Source organism: Heterodontus francisci, chromosome 13 (assembly GCF_036365525.1).
Source record: "Heterodontus francisci isolate sHetFra1 chromosome 13, sHetFra1.hap1, whole genome shotgun sequence".
In the NCBI taxonomy this organism is placed as follows: Eukaryota; Metazoa; Chordata; class Chondrichthyes; order Heterodontiformes; family Heterodontidae; genus Heterodontus; species Heterodontus francisci.
The window spans coordinates 105160964-105180073 of NC_090383.1; the positions used below are offsets into that span (position 1 = coordinate 105160964).

Here is a 19110-nt window from a genome sequence, read left to right on the forward strand (position 1 = left end):
TCCCTCTGCTGGGACCCTCTCTTCCCTCCCCGTACTCTCCCTCTCTCCCCTCCCCATACCCTCTCCCCCCTCCCTCTCCCTCTCCCCCTCCCCCCCCCGTACCCTCTCCTTCTCCCCCATCCCTCTCCCCTCCACCCCCGTACCCTTCTCCCCCATCCCTCTCTCCATCCCTCTCCCCCGTACCCTCTCTATCCCACCCCGAACCCTCTCCCCCTCCCTCTCCCCCTCTCCCTCACGTGTACCCTCTCTCCCCTCCCTCTCCCCCCTCCCTCTCCCCCCTCCCCCTCACCCGTACCCTCTCTCCCTCACCTGTACCCTCTCTACCCTCCCTCTCCCCCTCACCCACTCACCTGTACCCTCTCTATCACCCCCCCATACCCTCTCTGTCACCTCCCCCCCCGTACCCTCTCTGTCACCTCCCCCTCCCCGTACCCTCTCTGTCACCCTGCCCGTACCCTCTCTGTCACCCTGCCCGTACCCTCTCTGTCACCCCCCCCGTACCCTCTCTGTCACCCCCCCCCGTACCCTCTCTATCACCCCCCCCCGTACCCTCTCTGTCACCTCCCCCTCCCCGTACCCTCTCTGTCACCCTGCCCGTACCCTCTCTGTCACCCTGCCCGTACCCTCTCTGTCACCCCGCCCGTACCCTCTCTGTCACCCCCCCCGTACCCTCTCTGTCACCCCCCCCGTACCCTCTCTGTCACCCCCCCCGCGTACCCTCTCTATCACCCCCCCCGCGTACCCTCTCTATCACCCCCCCCGTACCCTCTCTATCACCCCCCCCGTACCCTCTCTATCACCCCCCCGTACCCTCTCTATCACCCCCCCCGTACCCTCTCTATCACCCCCCCCGTACCCTCTCTATCACCCCCCCCGTACCCTCTCTATCACCCCCCCCGTACCCTCTCTATCACCCCCCCCCGTACCCTCTCTATCACCCCCCCCGTACCCTCTATCACCCCCCCCGTACCCTCTCTATCACCCCCCCGTACCCTCTCTATCACCCCCCCCCCGTACCCTCTCTATCACCCCCCCCCCCGTACCCTCTCTATCACCCCCCCCCCCGTACCCTCTCTATCACCCCCCCCCCGTACCCTCTCTATCACCCCCCCCGTACCCTCTCTATCACCCCCCCCGTACCCTCTCTATCACCCCCCCGTACCCTCTCTATCACCCCCCCCGTACCCTCTCTATCACCCCCCCCCCCCGTACCCTCTCTATCACCCCCCCCCCCGTACCCTCTCTATCACCCCCCCCCCCCGTACCCTCTCTATCACCCCCCCCCCCCGTACCCTCTCTATCACCCCCCCCCCGTACCCTCTCTATCACCCCCCCCCCCGTACCCTCTCTATCACCCCCCCCCCCGTACCCTCTCTATCACCCCCCCCCCCCCCGTACCCTCTCTATCACCCCCCCCCCCCCGTACCCTCTCTATCACCCCCCCCCCCCCGTACCCTCTCTATCACCCCCCCCCCCCGTACCCTCTCTATCACCCCCCCCCCCCCGTACCCTCTCTATCACCCCCCCCCCCCGTACCCTCTCTATCACCCCCCCCCCCCCGTACCCTCTCTATCACCCATTCTCTCTCTTTCCTGTACTCATTCTTCCCATATTCCAATCTCCATATATTTCCCCTTCCCCAGTATTGTGTCTCCCCCGATTACCACGGTTAACCCTGTCCCTCCTGCGAAGGGCCGCCTCCTGGTGACGTTGGGCTGTCGCTTCCTGTCCGGTTGCCAGGCTCCTTGTGACGAGCGCTGCCGGGGTTAAAGTTGGCGGCGGGCCGGCTCTTCCTGTCTGAGAGCTGCTTCCAATATGGCGGCTGCGGCAGCGGCGGAGTCTGAGTCCGAGTGGCTCGTTACCCGCGACGGCTGCCTGAGCTGCGAGGAAGGCCTACGCAGCCTGGCCTACCACCCGTCCCTCAACGCCATCCTGGCCGTCACCGACCGCTCCACCGTCAAAGTAATCGACGGCACTTCGGGCGCCGTGCTGCAGGTGTCCAGGTTAAACGGTGAGTCAGTGCGGGCCGGCGAAAGGGAGGAGGAGGCCGGGCCGCCTCGGCTCGGCTCTCCGAGTCGGGGGCCACCAGGCCTGGGCTTCCACATCGCGGCTTGGGGGCCCGAGTGATCGCCAAGGGAAGGAAAGACGGGGTGGAGGCCAGTTAGAAGCCCCGGCCTGGGAGTGACAGTGGAGCCCGGGAGGGGTGTGGTGAGAATTGGGGGGAGGTGTGGGGTGAAGATTGGGGGGAGGCGGCGGCTGTGATGGGAGTAGGAAGTGTTGGACTTGGGGGATCGGGGTTTGGCCTTCGCCACGCTGGAAAGGCTGAGCCGGGCGCAGGGAAGGTACGGCTTGTTCACCGGTGAATTTAAAGCGCGATAGGCCGGAAGCTGGCCTATCCCTGTTTGGGGCCGGGAAATAATGAGGCTGCTCCGGGTGGGAGAGTGGGGAGAGGAGTGAGTGGTGTGATCACTATAAAATACATAACCCACGCTCCACTCTGGTTCACTCCCATCCCCCGCTCACACACCCGGAACCGCTAGCCTCCCTTTGCCTTTCTCTTTCCCTTCGCATTCTTGATCTTTAAAATGGCCCAAAATAGCGTGTTTTGTCTGTCATAGCGCTCATTCCTGGAAACAAAACGTGTTGTACATCTATCATAAAATGTGCTGTACATATAAATCTGTACACGTTTGCAAATGTGGACATAATTAGTATCTACATCCTGAATGTAAAATGTGCTCAAATGAGTCAAAATTGACCTGATCTAAAAGTGGGCTGTAATATGTTTAATTGTTATAGCTGTATGATCATGTAAGGGAAAGTTAATAAAAAAAGATTACATTTGTCTGCACATGGAGTCTGAGATTTCTGTTTGTGCTGTAATTATATTGTTAGATGAATGAAATGCCTCTGTAACAAGTTTGGTGTTCTGGTTCCTCATTGTAGCAATGTTTCATAGTAAGTGCCATTTTCAGTAACAAATTTTAGTTCAGTTCTTTGTTATCCAGTAAATCTATTTTGCTTTTTGTGATTTATGAAATTTTGGGTAAACTAATTAGAGCAAATTATTTTAGTTTGTATACCATTTCTTGAAATACAAAATTTTTAGGGATACACTTTGGATCAGTTTACATATTTTAATGAATCAACTGACCTCAATTAATTACACAAAGGATTGGCTTTAGTTTCTAATGTACAAAAGCTGAAGTTGTGAATTTAAAAATAAGCTGTCATATTTACAACATACCTTTTTTATTTAGTTTCAATTTAGTTTCTGCACAATGTAACAGTTTATAAAAAAAAAACTTTCATGGTAGATAATGCAAAAATGAGTAACTGTATAATTGCAGTTCCAAAAATGTCAGTAAATTAACTGAGCGATACAATTCATTGTAAAGACTTGAATTTATATAGTTTTGTTGCATTTCAAAGGAACACAAAGGTGATGAATTGCTCAAGTGCACTGACTTCTTTTCATGTTCTAGTTTTATAGTTCAGTACAGCAATACTCAATGACGCGCAGCATCAGATGTTAATACAGTTATGGTGTTTTTTTAAACAGAAACATATTGAATTAAAAGCAGATAATCACAACTGTAAAAGTATTTGACTTGTTTCATTGGGAATAATAGCCATGTTTGGTTTAGTTTATTTTCATTATCCAAGTAAATTAAGCCCAATATTTGTAAAAGTAGAACTGTTTTTCAGAGCAGTCTGTGGTTAATTGTTGGGTGAGCTGTGGATTCCTCAAAACTGTCTAGGTGGTGTGCTGTTTGGATAGTACTGTGAAAGCATATAGTCACACCAGAATAATATATAACTATCTTGTCTTGGTTTGAAAGTACCTTATATGCAAAACCTTTACAATATTTATTTGATATTTACTTTTGCCTCAAAAAGTGTTCATAAACACCCAAGCATTGGTCAAATAGCACCTTCCTTTTGCGTGCTGAAATGTTGTTAAACATTTCTTTACCAGTCCCCTTAGTTTGAACTAAGGTTCTCTGCACTCATTTGGCCTCAGTCTATTGAGTCGATTGCTGCCAGAGTTGGTTTCTTTTAAAAGCAAGGTGATTTTTTTCCAATGCAAGAAACCTTACTCAACTAAACTTTATCAGCACTCCTCTTCCCATTGTAATTAAGTGATCCAAAACATAGAACGTAAGTTCAAATAGTTCTTGTCATGTGGTTTGAGTAACCTTTTTAAACCATTCAGTAGTAAATAAAATGAAGGCAGTTATGTTGGGTGACTATGAATTATACGCTTTGAATTTAAAAAAAATCTTCTGACCATAGGCCTTTTGTGCTGTCGTAAATTTTTAATTAGTTCTAAGTGAATAATTAAGACGTGAGGCATTTGTATTGCTATGGAACATACCATGATTGTATACTGTAGGATAAAATGCAAGGTGTCCTTTGTGCTGTGTAATGGATGTGACAAGAAATTCTTGTTACTGTTTGGAATCTGGTGCTATACAACTGATCATTTGGTTTTGTTACAAATGTAATAAGGGAAAAGAAAACCAACATGAAGTGAAACCAGAAAACGTCATAAGTGCACTGCAGGTCGGTCAGTATCTGTAAAAAGAAAAGATAGGTTAATGTTTGTGGTGAACGGTCAGTTATACTTGAAATGTAAGCCTGCTTTTTCTTTTTACAAATGTTGACTGACCTATTTATTGCCAATATTTTTGTTTGTGAATGAAACAAAGCTGTCATGCTGGTGAAATAAGTTTAAAGTAACATGTATGACTGGCATTGGTTTTACGAGGGTTTGTTCTACTGTGAGAAAAGTTTGATTAAATTAATTTTGCTTCAATGTACCATATTCTGTAATTTTTAAGTTAAAGAACATTGACTTAATTACCCAATGAAACTAGGTATCTCACACTGATAGTTAATAGATGGTTTCATCTACTCTGTCTGGGGCTCTTGGTTTTTATTGATAATTATGGCACTATCTAAATGTTAGACAAAAGTGAAAGCTACTTCATCTACATGACAAAAACAAGCCTATTGTTCATAGTGGTTCAGTTTGTCTGAAAAGGAGGTAGGAAGCAATATTTCTAGTTGTTCAAATATCTCCAGCTAAATTTTATTGAATTATGCAGACTAATCTATTGATATACAATTTTTCTTTATATACTAATCCAGCTTGGGGCACAGATACACTTTATAAAGGACCTCTCCTCCAGTACATTTCTTAATGAATAAAGCACATCATGCAAGCATCTTTTCCTGTTGTTTTTCACATCACTTTTTTCCCCTCCCACTCCAGACCCTGGCTGAAGGTATTGATGCCTTGTTACATTTTGATTTTTATGATTTCACAGATGCTGGGTGCTCTTTGCTATTTTGGAGTAGTTGTTATTCACCTATGAACTTTGACAGAACCTTGTCAGGTTATTTAATCCTGGAGCAATATGGATGAGCCTGATCCTATTTTTCAGCATGAGTCAGTGGATGGCCTCGGTATGTTACCATAGTGATTGTGTACTGCACTAATGATCTGGAGTCATGAGTTCAAATCCCACCATGGCAGCTGTGGAATTTCAATCCAGTTAATTAATCTAGAATCAAAAATTAGTATCAGTAATGGTGACCATGAAACTCCTGGATTGCCATTTAAAAAAAAAAAAATTGGCTCACTATTGTAGTTTAGAGAAAGAAATCTGTCTTCCTTACCTGGTCTGGCCTAATATGTAATTCCAGACCTACGTCAATATGGTTGATTCTTAAGTGCCCTCTGAAATGTTAGCAGGCTATTTGGTTGTGTCTAACTGCTAGGGAAATCTATTACAGAGGTTAAAGAAGGTGCTTCTTCACCCCCTTTTCAAGAGCAGTTGGGCATGGGCGATGCCCACATCCCATGAACAAATAGATAAATAAAAGGCAGTCAAGAATCTGATTCCTAGCCAGTTTTTGCTTCCTATCCCGGGGGGCACTACATTCAAATGCAGTGCAGTCCTCTTTTTGTTTTGTGCGCATGTGAACTTGTCCACTGACTACTTGGTGCAATCAGTTTGAGTCCTTTTTAGTTTATAGGGAGCTTTAACTGTACCTCAGAAACCTTGGCTGTGATGTTGGCTCTTCAGGCATGTTTATCAGTGAGCAGGAAGTGATAACTCTGCTTAGAATTCTTCCCCACACTGACCTATTTCTGACAGTTGCACTATAAGTTAAACAGAAAATTGGTAGGATGTTTTCCATTCAGCCATTTATGTCTTATGATTCAGTAAAGCACAGACCATGAATAAACTAGATGATAGTGCCCATATAGAAATCTTGAATTGCTCAAGTATGTAACCTGTTCTGCAACTTGGGCAGTTATGTTTTCTTGGCTGCTGCTCAATTAAAATATTTTGGGTGGGGTGGGAAAGTGTCTGACATGACAAGACTGGAAGCTTCCTGAATTGTACTAGCATTGCAAAATTTCCAAAGAAAACCATTGAAGCTCTCATAGGAACACACTTTCACTTCAAAATTTCACCCACTCCCATCCACAACTCTCAAAATTTGTTGGAAATAAGATTGCCATGCTGCAAAGTCTCAGTCTGTCTGGACTGTGGAACAACCTGTTGGCCAAAGCTGTGATTCCTTGTCACTACTCAGTGACCTGAAAGCTTTCATGTGTGGATGTCTGATAAGGAGGGAACTGACTCGGCTATAATATCTTCAGTGATGGAATAACCTGGTATTTGCTGTCCAAGCTAATACGTGGGGAATGGCCACGAATGACATACGAGAGAGAGGGAGCTGCCAGCACCTGTAGAACAGAACTGTACCACTAGTGAAGAGTTAGTGTCTTCAGGAAAGAAGGGGAGAAAATTTGGGGTAAGAAACATTGCCAAATATCTCAGCCCCAAGAACTATTTCTCATTATTGCTCCTGGTCTAACTTTTCTAAATTAGATCGTGCTAGTATTGCTCTTTTTTTCTGTAAATATGTGCTGAAATACACTTTAGAAGCATTTTGATCTTTGGACAATTTCCCAGCCATTTGAAGTGTGTTACAGTACTGGGATCAGCTTTCAGGAGCTGAAGGAATGTTTATTTTCACCTGAGTTGTTAAATAGGTGACTGGGTGTCTTTCAATTGGACCCAGCATTACATTTTTCCATATGATGCTTTTGGACTTGCTCCATAGAAGAACTATATGTTGCAACCTTTTATGGAGGGAGTACTTTTGAATTGAGAATATCTTCTTGCATCTCCCCAGAGGAGGGTTTTTTGAGGTTGAAATAATAGTGCTCTCCCTCAAGTCTTTAGCAAATCTGTGCTTTTTATATTTTATATAACAGCAGAATAGAGGATGTGAATTTTTCCTATTTTTAAAAAATTTGTTCATGGAATGTGGGTTTCGCTGATGAGGCCAACATTTGTTGCCTATCCCTAATTGCCCTTGAGGTGATGATGAGCTGCCTGCCTACAACCCCTGCAGTCCATGTGGTGTAAGTACACCCACAGTGTTGTTCGGTAGGGAGTTCCAGGCTTTTGATTTAGTGATGCTGCTTTGTTCTGGATGGTGTTGAGCTTCTTGAGTGTTGGAGCTGCATGTCCATGAAATGGAGTATTCCATTACACTCCTGACTTATGCCTTTGTAGATGGTGGACTTGCTTTGGGGGATCAGGAGGTGAGCTACTTACTGTAGAATTCCCAGCCTCTGACCTCTTCTTGTCACAGTATTTATGTGGCTGGTCCAGCTAAGTCTCTGGTCAATAGTGGCCCCCAGGATGTTGATGGTGAGGGACTTGATGGTATTCCCATTGAATGTCAAGAGAAGTTGCTTAGAAGCTCTCGTTGGAGATGGTCATTACCTGACACTTGTGCTATGCAAATGTTAATGGCCAATTATCAGCCCAAGCCTGAATGTTGTCCAGGTTTTGCTGCATGTGGGCACACATTGCTTCGCTAGCTGAGCAATTGCGAATGGTACTGAATTTTGAGCAATCATAAGTGAACATCCCCACTTCTGACCTTATGATGGAGGGTTGATGAAGCAGCTGAAGATGGTTGGGCCTAGAACACTAACCTGAGGAACTCTTGTAGCGATGTCCCGGGGCTGAGATGATTGGCCTCCAACATCCACAGCCATCTTCCTCTGTGCTAGCTGTGACTCTAACTAGTGGAAAGTTTTCCCCTTGATTCCCAGTGACTTCTTCAGTTTTACTAGGGCTCCTATATGCCACTCTTGGTCAAATGCTGCCTAGATGTCAAGGGCAATCACTCTCCCCTTACCTCTGGACTTCAGCTCTTTTGTCCATGTTGGACCAAGGCTGTAATAAGGTCTGGAGCTGAGTGGTCCTGGCAGAATGCAAACTGAATGTTGATGAGGTTGTTGGTGAGTAAGTGCTGCTTGATCGCACTGTCAACAATGCCATCACTTTGATGATTGAGAGTAGACTGGGGCAGTAATTGGCCAGATTAAATTTGTTTTGCATTTTGTAGGCAGGACATAACTGGGCAATTTTCCACTTTCAGGTATCAGTGTTGCAGATGTACTAGAACAGCTTGGATAGAGGCAAGGCTAGTTCTGGAGTACAAGTCTTCACCATAGCTGGGATGTTGTTGGGCACCATAGCTTTTGCTGTATCCAGTGTGCTGAGCCATTTCTTGATATCTGGTGGCGTGATTCTAATTAGCTGAAATCTGTCTTCTGTGATGGTGGACCTCCAGGGGGAGGCCAAGATTTGCCGATAATATTGAGATGCTATCCTGCGCAGGGAGGTAGTGAATTAACTTGTGACACTCTCTTGATCTCTTCCTATTGGACAATGAGTGGTGGCAATTGTGGAATAACTTGCATTCCTCACTTTCCACTAGGCAAAGAGATTCTAACTCTCCGATCAAGGAATGGTATTGGTGATGAGAGAAATAGCTACTTTACAAAGATGTTTTTAAAATTAGACCTAGTCTTAACAAGGCAATACAATGACACTTTGGAAATGCTAGTTTTTTTTGCCTAACTGCACCTTAGTTCTCCCAAGTGAATTTGTTGAAAGTAGCAAATTCCCTCTAGTGTTTGTGGGGACTGGGATTTAATTTTCAATGCTGCACTGCTGTGGCTTATACCCTTCCCTGTTGTTTGACTCAATGGGCTGCATTTTAAGACTCTGCCACTGAAGTAGGCTGTGGACGTAAAAACATTTGGCCCGCCCGCACGGGCGCTGTGTCATGGAGCCGCAGCGGCTTATTTACATGTTTGCGGTGCCCGTCGCGCCCCCCCCCCCCCCCACACAATGATGTGGACGGGGTAGGTGAGCCGCCGCAGGCAGTGGCATCCGGCGTCAATGCGCTGATGCCATTTTTAAAGGGGCTATAGCCCTCAATGCACATTTAAAATTTTAAAGGGACAGGCAAATTTAAGTTTCCTAAAACTAAATAAAATAAACGTACCATAAAGTCTCCCATCCCCCAATGGCACATCACAACATTCCTGCACTTTTCCCACCTGGAATACAGATATTTAAATTGGACTTTTTTTTTCTCACCCCCCTCACCTTAGGCACCCTGATCAATCGCAGCGTTTTAACCCTGCTCCTGCTCTCCCCCTGCACAGAGAAAAAGTCCCCCTCTTTTTCCCCCCCCCGCCCCCAACCCCACAGGTGTCGCGCCACGTTTTGAAGGCGTGGCATTGTGGACCGCCTGAATGAAGTTCGGTGCGGCAATTAAGGAGGTGATGGGACCCTCATTAAATCAGGTATGTAAATTAGTTTAAATGGTCACTGAGTGGCGGGGCGGCCACCACGAGGCTTCACCGCTGCCGCCAAGATGGGCACGGAGTCTGTCGGCGGGCCTCCGCCATACCGATCTTCGTTGCCCCCCGGCCAATGTTCCCGACAGCGGAGGGGTTTTAAAATCCAGCCCAATATGTCCATGAAACTACCACTGGGATACAGAGATGAGCACAACACTGAAAATCCAGTTTGATATTTGTTTCTGTTATTTTCTCTGCCAAATTTTTCCCCTCCTGCTTCTCACCTCCTCCCCACTCCTGAAGCTACCAGCCCTGGTCACCCTCTAATATTGTGTCCAAATGTACATTGTTCACGTGAGCCCTAATGGCAGGCTGTTGTGCTGCACATGGATAAATTGGACAGCAATCAGATGTGGTTAAACCCATCAAATTTCACCCCCGTTCGAATTGTAACCCTGCTGTCTCTGCCAGGGCCAAGACTAATCTGCAGAACTTGGGACTGTCTTCGTTTGTGGTTTGGCAACTAATTTGACAAACTCACTTGGTCATTATGGAGCAGCCTTTATACTGATTTTATATATAATGGTAGTTATTTAGTAAACTTCTGCTGTTTTTCTTATACCAGTTTCTCCCACTCCTGCCCCCACATCATCTTAACATCATTGGAAACATTGTTTTCAAAGGAATAGTCTCATTACTGGAAATGAACACTTGATCCATATGCCATTTTTTTTGCCTACATTTTGCTGGTCTTTTAACTGCACATCCTTTGCTTTTCAAAATAATTTCCTTTCTTCAGCTTTTCAACTCTTGTTTTTTGGCTTCTGTCTTTATTTCATTTAAAGAATGTTTTATAACTTATCTTTGCCCCATTTGTAGCAGAAAACCTGCATCTCTGACTGTGTTGTTTTGGGTTTGGTAAAATGGGGAGAATGAATGAAGCCTTATTTAAGAAGCATCAGCAAGTCATAGTAAATGTTTGAAAAATGGTACATGTTCAATAGTTAATTTTTGCACAGAACCATGTGGTATGCTCAGTTGAATTTTATTTACTGTTTTTGTGCAACTGTAAGATTACTTTTAAAAAAAAAAAATCAGGAAAAGCAGAAGGGTGCCAACCCAAAACATTGACTGGATGTTCTCCGTAGATGCTGATTGACATGTGTATATAGCTTTTTATGTTTTTGTTTGGTTTCCAATATTTGCAATATTTTGATAGTCCAGTCTTTTTTTCCAGATGATGGATATTGATCTAGTTTAAGCTCTCATCCCACCACTTGCTTCTGATATTGTGACAGGAGTATAAGATAGAACTTGTATAAATAAAGCAGTTTGTGTGCATTTTTTAAAAATGCTAATGTCTTCTTGAGCATTAACATGATATCCCTTTTAAAACCTGGAAAAGTTAGATTTGCTTTTACCAAGTCTTTGAATGACTTCAGTCATTTTAATATCATTTTGAATGAATCAGTTCCTGAACTTGTGATTTACAATGGCCATTAATAATTTTAGTAAACAAAAATGAATTGCAAAGTATAATGCTGCTGCTGATCTTCCAGTCTGATGTTTTAAATGTTGGTGGAGTTGAGGGAGCTTGCACCAATGAAGCCACTGTTTTTGGTCATGTTTGGATTTCCAGACAGCTGGTGTAATATTGGGTGAACTGGGCTCAACTGTTGTATATTATCGATATACTGGAACTAGGGGTGGAGTTGACTGCAGAGGGAATTGTTTTCTTAATAGGCTCAGAGGAAACCATAGTGGAAAAAAAAAGACCAACATGGGTGCAGCCTGAGGATTACCACTATAATGACAATGAGAGACATTAGAAGAAACATTTTCATACAGAAGGTTAATAGAAAATGGTATGCTTTACCACAAGTGCTTACTGAAGCAGAGACTAAACATCATTTTAAAGGGAATTTGAATAGGTATTTGAAAGAGAGAATATTGATTGGTTTGGGATATGGGACCAGAGCAGATAGCTACATTTGTAGAGCTAGCACTACCACTAGCATGAATATTCAAATAGTCTCATTCTGTGCTTTTGATTCTGTCCGTGGATTAATCTCTTTAGGACCTTTCAAATACATGCACAACATATTACAAAGTGAACATTGCAGCTTTTGGCATTAAGCCTTAAATTTGGAAAAGCCACTTCTGTCGAAATACAGGATTGAAGAGTGAATATCGTCATTTCTAAGTAGTACTCAAACATTCCTTCTGGGAGGGTCTTTGAATTGCTGTTTAATTAGTGGAACTGACAAAATGATATAAGGTTTCATATAAAGGAAATATGTTTTCACTTTTTGGAAGGTTGGATTAAATTAACCTTTTACTTTTAGGCTGTGGAAATATTTTTCAGAAAGTCACTATGCTGTGAGAGGGAAGGAGAAGTGAATGTGTTGGTAGAACAATTCAAATGTTGGTGAGCCTTTGACGCTGTGGTGTTTTAAATATTCAATGGAGCTTGCATTTATAGTGTGCCTTTTGTGACCGTGAGATGTTTCAAAGCATTATACCGTGTAGCTGTTGCTGTAATGTAGAAAAATGTGACAGCCAAATTTCTCTCAGCAAGGTCCCATGAAAAGCAGTGAGAAACAAGGTACATAAAGGATTGGGAGAGGCAGATAGCACTACAGTAAGGTGGAGTAAGGTTAAGAAGGAATCCAATTAGATCTATTTTGGGGTTACAGTGCATGTATGTAAACGCATAAAGCGTGGTAAATAAGTTTGGTGAGCTGCAGGCGCAGATAGCCACATGGAAATATATGACGATAATGTAGAGCTGGTTCAAAAAAGGGTGGAACTGGATGATAAATATAGCTGGATGCAAGGTGTTCAGGAAAGAAAGGAGGAGGGGTGGCAGTATTGATTTATGGAGGATATTCGTGCTGGAGAGCACAGATGTCCTAAAGGAGTCAAGGACGGAATCTATTTGGATAAATATCAACTAGTGGGAAAGATACAGAGGAGTAAATTTGCAGGGAAATTGCAGAGGTGAAGGAATGATAGAATCCTGGTAATGGGGAATGTCCATTTTCCTAATATCGACAGATAGTAATAGCATAAAGGGCAGAGAGGGGGAAGAATTTCTGCAGTGTGTTCAGAAGAAGTTTCTTGATCAGTACATTTCAGGTCCAGTGAGGAAGGAGACTTTGTTGGATCTGGGGACTGAAGTGGGTCAGGTGAATTAGGTGCCAGTAGGGGAATATTTGGGGGATAGTGATCATTGCATCAGAAGGGTTAGCTTAGCTATGGAAAAGTTCAAGGAGCAATCTAAAGTAAAAATACTTAATTGGAAGAGGGCCAATTTCAGGGGTCGAGAACGGATCTGTCCCACGTAAATTGGAATCAAAGATTGGCTGGCAAAACGGTAATCGAGCAATGGGCTGCCTCTAAAGAGGAGATGATGGTTTGGTGTGGCCAATGTGCATTCCCAGGAGGGGGGAAAGGTACAGCAACCTGAGCTCCCTGGATGGTGAAAGAGATAAAGTAAAATGAAGTAGAAAAAGGGGGTGTTATGACAGATGTCAGGTTGTTAACACAAGTGAGAACTGGGCTGACTATAGAAAGTTCAGAGGGGAAATGGAAAAGGAAATCAGAGAGGCAGAGCACGAGAAGAAACTGGCAGCTAACATAAAAGGGAATTCAAAAGTTGTCTTTGGGCATATAACAGGCTAGGTAGAATCTCTGGAGAGATGAAGGTAGGGTTAGATTTACAGCTTAAAAGTGAAGATTTGAAAAATTACAAAAAATGACTTACTGAATATTCACCAATCCTGTTCTTTCCTCCACCTGACCCTAGATCTGGTTTTTCAGATTTAACTTTGAATTAGGCACCTGTATAAATTAATATCTGAGTACTTTGTGCCCTAAAACAAAAGAGATATTTACCCCTTTGAATACTGGAAGGTGCAGGAAATTCCATGCTCCTTTCCCTGATCAGTTTAAAAAAAAAGTTTTGTATTGTGTTGCTCGGTGCAAAAATAAACCCTTATTCATCAGTAATGAAGTTGCTCAAATGCTTGGAATTACTGTACTGATATCTTGTAAGTTGCTAATTTACTACTGATGCTTTTGCTTATAAAATAAACTTTAAACACATCTTTTCCCCCACCCACCTCATATTCTTGCTTCTTCATTATGCCTCTTCTGATTTTCTTCTAACTTTGTTAGCAAGCTATTGTATGCTAAGATTATGTAATTTTTTTTGGTGTGCCTCATGTTTCCTGGTATCATTTCAGACAAGACTTGCATTCAAAAAATTACTCTCGAGTCTTTGGATTTTTTTTTTTAGACAATCATGAGCCAAGAGTATAAATACTGTCATGGGTGCATCATGACGCAACCATGTCATCTTCTCACTCATTTTAAAACTGACAGCTCAACAAATTACCTTGACTGTACACTGATAAAATTACTTGTCCAGCTCTAGGTTACAAATCCTGCTGTCGCGACACCAAATGCTAGGACTGTTTATCACTTGACTGTTCTGAAGGACAAAACTTTTGGGATGTCGAGTATAAGCCACGCCTTGAAGATGCACTTAACCTGAGATTCCCTCAAGTAAAATAACCAGAAATCTTTTTGTTCACCTACAATGTGCCAGAAGATCCAATTTGATTATTTGGTGGTAATTCTGAGAAGACAGTGGATCCTTCTTGTGACTGAGGTTTTGCATTCCTGTTCAGTGGAGATGCACAGCCTGTTGAAGCAAGCCATTGAAAGAAAGACTTGCATTTTTAGAAGTGCCTTTCGTGTCTCGAAGTGCTTTACAGCCAATTAAGTACTTTTTTGAAATAAAAACACGAATTGCTGGAAATACTCAGCAGGTCTGGCAGCATCTTTGGAGAGAGAAGCAGAGTTAACGTTTCAGGTCAGTGACCCGTCTTCAGAACTAGAAGATATTAGAAATGTGAAAGGTTTTAAGCAAGTAAAGTGGGGGTGGGGCAAGAGATAACAAAGAAGGTGTAGTTAGGACAAGGTCACAGAGAATAACCGAAGGCCATGGAGCAAAGACAAACAATATGTTAATGGTGTGTTGAAAGACAAAGCATTAGTACAGATAGGGTGTTAATGGACTGAAAACTGAACAGCCACAAGCACAAACATGAAAAAAACAGTGGGTAGGCAAACTGAACAAACTAAGATAAAATAAACACAAAAAAAAGAAAGTAACTAAAAATAAAAGTAAAATGCCCGTTATGCTCTGAACACGGATATAGGTGGGAAGAGACTGGACCAGCGGACAAAAGATAGTCAAGACAGGAAGAAATAAGTTCAGGGGGGCAGGAGCAGGCTGACACAATGGGTCTGCTGGGACAGTGCTATTTGTACTTTTTTGAAGTGTAGTCACTGCTTTAATGTAAGAAACGCAGCAGCCAATTTGCACACAGCAAGCTCCCACTAACAGCAAGGTGATAATGATCAGATAAGCTCTTTTTGTGATGGCGATTGAGGAATGAATATTGGCTAGGGCACTGAGGATAGCTGTTGTGCTCTTCCTTGAAATAGTGCCCTGGAATCTTTTACTTCCACCTGAGAGGGCAGACCGAGCCTTGGTTTAACAACTCATCCGAAAGACGCCACCCCTGAAAGTGCAGCACTCCCTCAGTACAGCACTGGAGTATTGGTCTTGATTTTTGTTCTCAAGTCTTGGAGTGGGACTTAACTCAGAAGCAAGAGTGCTACCAACTGTGCCATGGTTGAAAGCACTTGAGACGATTACAATGCAGAGAATTTTTCTTACAGCTTTGTATCTGTATAAGGACCACTTCAGTAAGGCCTAAGCAAAGATTCCTCCCTTCTGCCTTGAAGTGGCTAATGCTTGATATTATTCTTGACACCTAAAAACTGATTAAGACACATCTCAGATAAATGTACAGTTGTCTAAATGTCAGTTTGTGCCTATGTATAAGTGTAATATATATTGTTTGTATGTATGTGTGTATAAAGCATCTCAAGATGTCGACTTTGGTTCCGTGATGGAACTCTTGCCTCTGAGTAAGGAGTTTCACGCCACATTCCAGAGACTTGGTCACATAATCTAAGTTGATTGCAGTACCGAGGGAATGCTGCACTGACGGAGGAGACAGTTGAGGTATTAATAATGGTCAGTTGGTTGAGCTACACGAGGATGACCACAAATGAAACTGCATTCCAGCAATGTCTTTGAGAAAAGGGGGGATTATTTTTAAAGCAGTTTGTTCAAAACAAGCAATTGGTTGTTGACTATCTAAAATGATAAGTCCACACAATGAATACAACTTCCATCTTTTGGTGAGGGCGTAAAATGGGAGGTATTGGATCAGCTGCCCGTTATACACCTTCCTTGAATTTCCGATCCAGTGAGGTTAAAGGAACAGAAAATCCGGCAGAGTGTACAATGGGCAGCTGTTCCAACACCACCTGCTTTATGCCACTGCCAATGTTGAAAATTTCACCAATACTTTTGCTTTGAGTAGATGGGCTCCTGTGGTATATGTAGGATTGTATGTCTAAAGGACTAGCCAACCTTGTTACAGTAATGCAGTGTCCCATCTGTGGTGTATTTTTTCATGCATAACAGTGGGATGAAAATCTGTTGTTAATTACCTTATTTTAGCAAGGTTTCAGATTGCACATCTTTAGATCAAAGCTTATGTGAATTTGTAAAGCTGAAAGTTGCAGCAAGTTAGAGAGCAGGATACAGAATGTTGCCCTGATTAAATTGTGTTCAGTTTTGTGCCAACTCTGCCCTAGTTCTCTTGACTTTCTTAAGCTATGATATGTCTTGGAAATCCTCTTTGAATTGTTTCTCGATGTGCGTTGAAACCAAATTGCAACATAGCAATAAAGCTTGAAAATCCTTGTTTATGATTATGCCCTTTGGACTGAACTTATTGCAGTAGAAAACAAACATAGGCTAGTTTTAAGTTTTAACCTGTGGCATTGCTCACAGATAAAGAATCACATAATTAAAACATTTAACCAAAATAAATATGTTTTATAAAGTTGTTCTTTGGTAATTTGGATTTTGGTTGCTTTCCATTCTTACGTTCTCCACTGTTCGTGTGATTGCAGCTGCTGTGAAATGGGAAAGAGCAGGTGGGTCAGTCCAATTCTGTATGATGACTTCAGGAGTAGTACTGTGTGTGATTGTATTGTGAAACTGAGGCAAATTTTCAGTGATGTTTTTCAGGCACTCTGGTTGGGGGAGTGAACCTGAAGTGCACCTTCCAAACCCAGAATATCTACCACCTAGAAGGACAAGGGCAGCAGGTGCATGAGCTCACCACCTGCAAGTTCCCTTCCACGTCATGCGCCATCCTGATTTGGAAATATTTTGCTGGTTCTGTGCTGTAAGCCCATGCCCACCTGGAAATGGGTTGGGACTGTGCAAACTTGTTTCACATGGGGGCCTTGTAACTTTACAACCAGACGATAAAGTTTAATCCCATTTGTCTAGACTACATTTGAACTTAGTTTCCCGGTCAGTGTCTAACCCACTCGTCATCCAGTTCCCTTGTTTTTACATTTATTTTTAAAGGACCAAAGCAGAGGGTGGGGGGGGGGAGATTGGCACCTGTATGTTGGTAGTTATTTGTTGGAATTGTGGTGGTTTAGTAGAATATTTTAGGTGGAATGTGATTTGGTTACATGCCAATAAATAAGAAGAATGACATAAAACACCAAAGGGGAGCGAAGTTGACTGGTTTGATGGACTCCAAATATATGTTTGTAGATATCTGACTGTTGGTGTTTGAAAGACTGAGGGGAAAGTACATAAGAGAAGCAAAAATTGGACCAAAACGGTTCAAAACTAGTTGTGCTTTCCTGCAGTGATCAAATCGCACTTTTTAAAAAATAATTATTTGTTTTCTGGGGTGAGGGGGAGGAATAATGCAGCAGAGCATCAAATGGGTAAAAACTATGGAAGATAAGCTGTTATCTGAAGTGTCTGGTGCATTGCAGTAACGTAATTGTTTTCACTCTTTCCATATTGGTATTTACACTTTTCTTGAAACCGTGCCTACCTACCAAGATTATGAATGTGAACATTTTCTTGATTTTAAGTAAAAAGGGTGTGGTTGTATGTAAACAACAGTATATTTTGTTTCATATTCCTGATTTAGCAGCAGGTGTAAAACTAGTTCTTTAGCTATGTGATACAAGTTTCAGTTTCACATTCAGCCTCTCAGCTCCAACCCATGTGACTTTCAGTGCTAGGATATGTATTAGACTCTGGCAAGAAAATATGCACATATACAACTACTGAAAGCAGTGAAACTTTCAGTAGGATTGTATCCACAGTGAACTGGTGACCTTTGGAAAGTCAATGACTGGCCTGATTGTGTTCCAACCTTGCTACAGACTATTTGTGGTTCTGGTAATTCACATAATAGTGATGGAAAGTGAAATCTGCATTTCCCAAGAAATCACAATTTTGAGAAAATTAATACCCTGAATATTTACGTTTCTCAGGGTAAAGTACACAGGTAACAGGAGTAGTTTATTCAGCTTTTTTTGCCATTAATTCAGATCATGGCTGATCTTTACTTAAGAGGATGGGTAATCTGCGACTTGTGATTCACCTCCTGACTCCTCAAAGCCTTTCCGCCAGCGACAAGGTGCAAGTCAGGATGGAATACTCTTCCCTTGCCTGGATGAGTGCAGCTCCAACAGAACTTGAAGCTCCACACCATCCAGGACACAAACAACCCTGTCCACCACCTTAAACTTTCTCTCCCTCCACCACAGGCACAATGTGGCTATTGTGTGTACCATTTACAAGATGCATTGCAGCAATTTGCCAAGGCTTTGACAGCACCTTCCAAACCTGTGACCTCTACCACCTAGAAGGACAAAGGCAGAAGGCGCGTGGGAACACCACCACTCCAAGTCACGCACAATCCTGACTTGGAAATGTATCACTGTTCCTTCATCGTCACTGGGTCAAAATCCTGGAACAGCACTGTGGGAGTATCTTCACTCTCAAACTATAGCGGTTCAGGAAAGCTCACCACCACCTTCTTGAGGACAATTAGGGAGGGTAAATAAATGCTGGCCTTCCTGGCTTATGCCACCCACATTGTGAATGAGTTAAAAAAAAAAAACTCCATTTGCCCATTGTGCTCCATATCCCTTAACAACCCTACCTAACAGATACCTATTGATGTAAAAGCAAAATGCTGCGGAAGCTGGAAATCGGAAACAAAAACAATACTGGAAATTCTCAGCAGATTAGGCAGCATCTGTGGAGCGAGAAACTAAACATTTCAGGTCGATGGCCTTTTATCTGAATCTCTGATGAAAGGTCATTGACCTGAAATGTTAACTGAGACATCTGTTGATCTGGGGCTTGAAAATTTCAATTCACCCAGCGTCCACAGCCGTTTGTTGCAGAGAATTGCAGACTTCTACTAAGCTGT

At 43.2% G+C, this 19110-nt stretch overlaps 1 protein-coding gene across 7 annotated transcripts in view; it reads left to right on the forward strand.

The window, feature by feature from the left end:
- The first annotated feature begins 1776 nt into the window (after positions 1-1776).
- Positions 1777-19110, forward strand: part of birc6 (baculoviral IAP repeat containing 6) — a 239843-nt gene continuing 222509 nt past the window's right edge. For all 7 annotated transcript variants that reach the window (XM_068045333.1, XM_068045336.1, XM_068045335.1 and 4 more), the window contains exon 1: positions 1777-2011. In XM_068045333.1, coding sequence (XP_067901434.1) covers positions 1816-2011 — 196 coding nt within the window. In that variant the 5' untranslated portion in view covers positions 1777-1815. The remainder of the gene's footprint in view (positions 2012-19110) is intronic.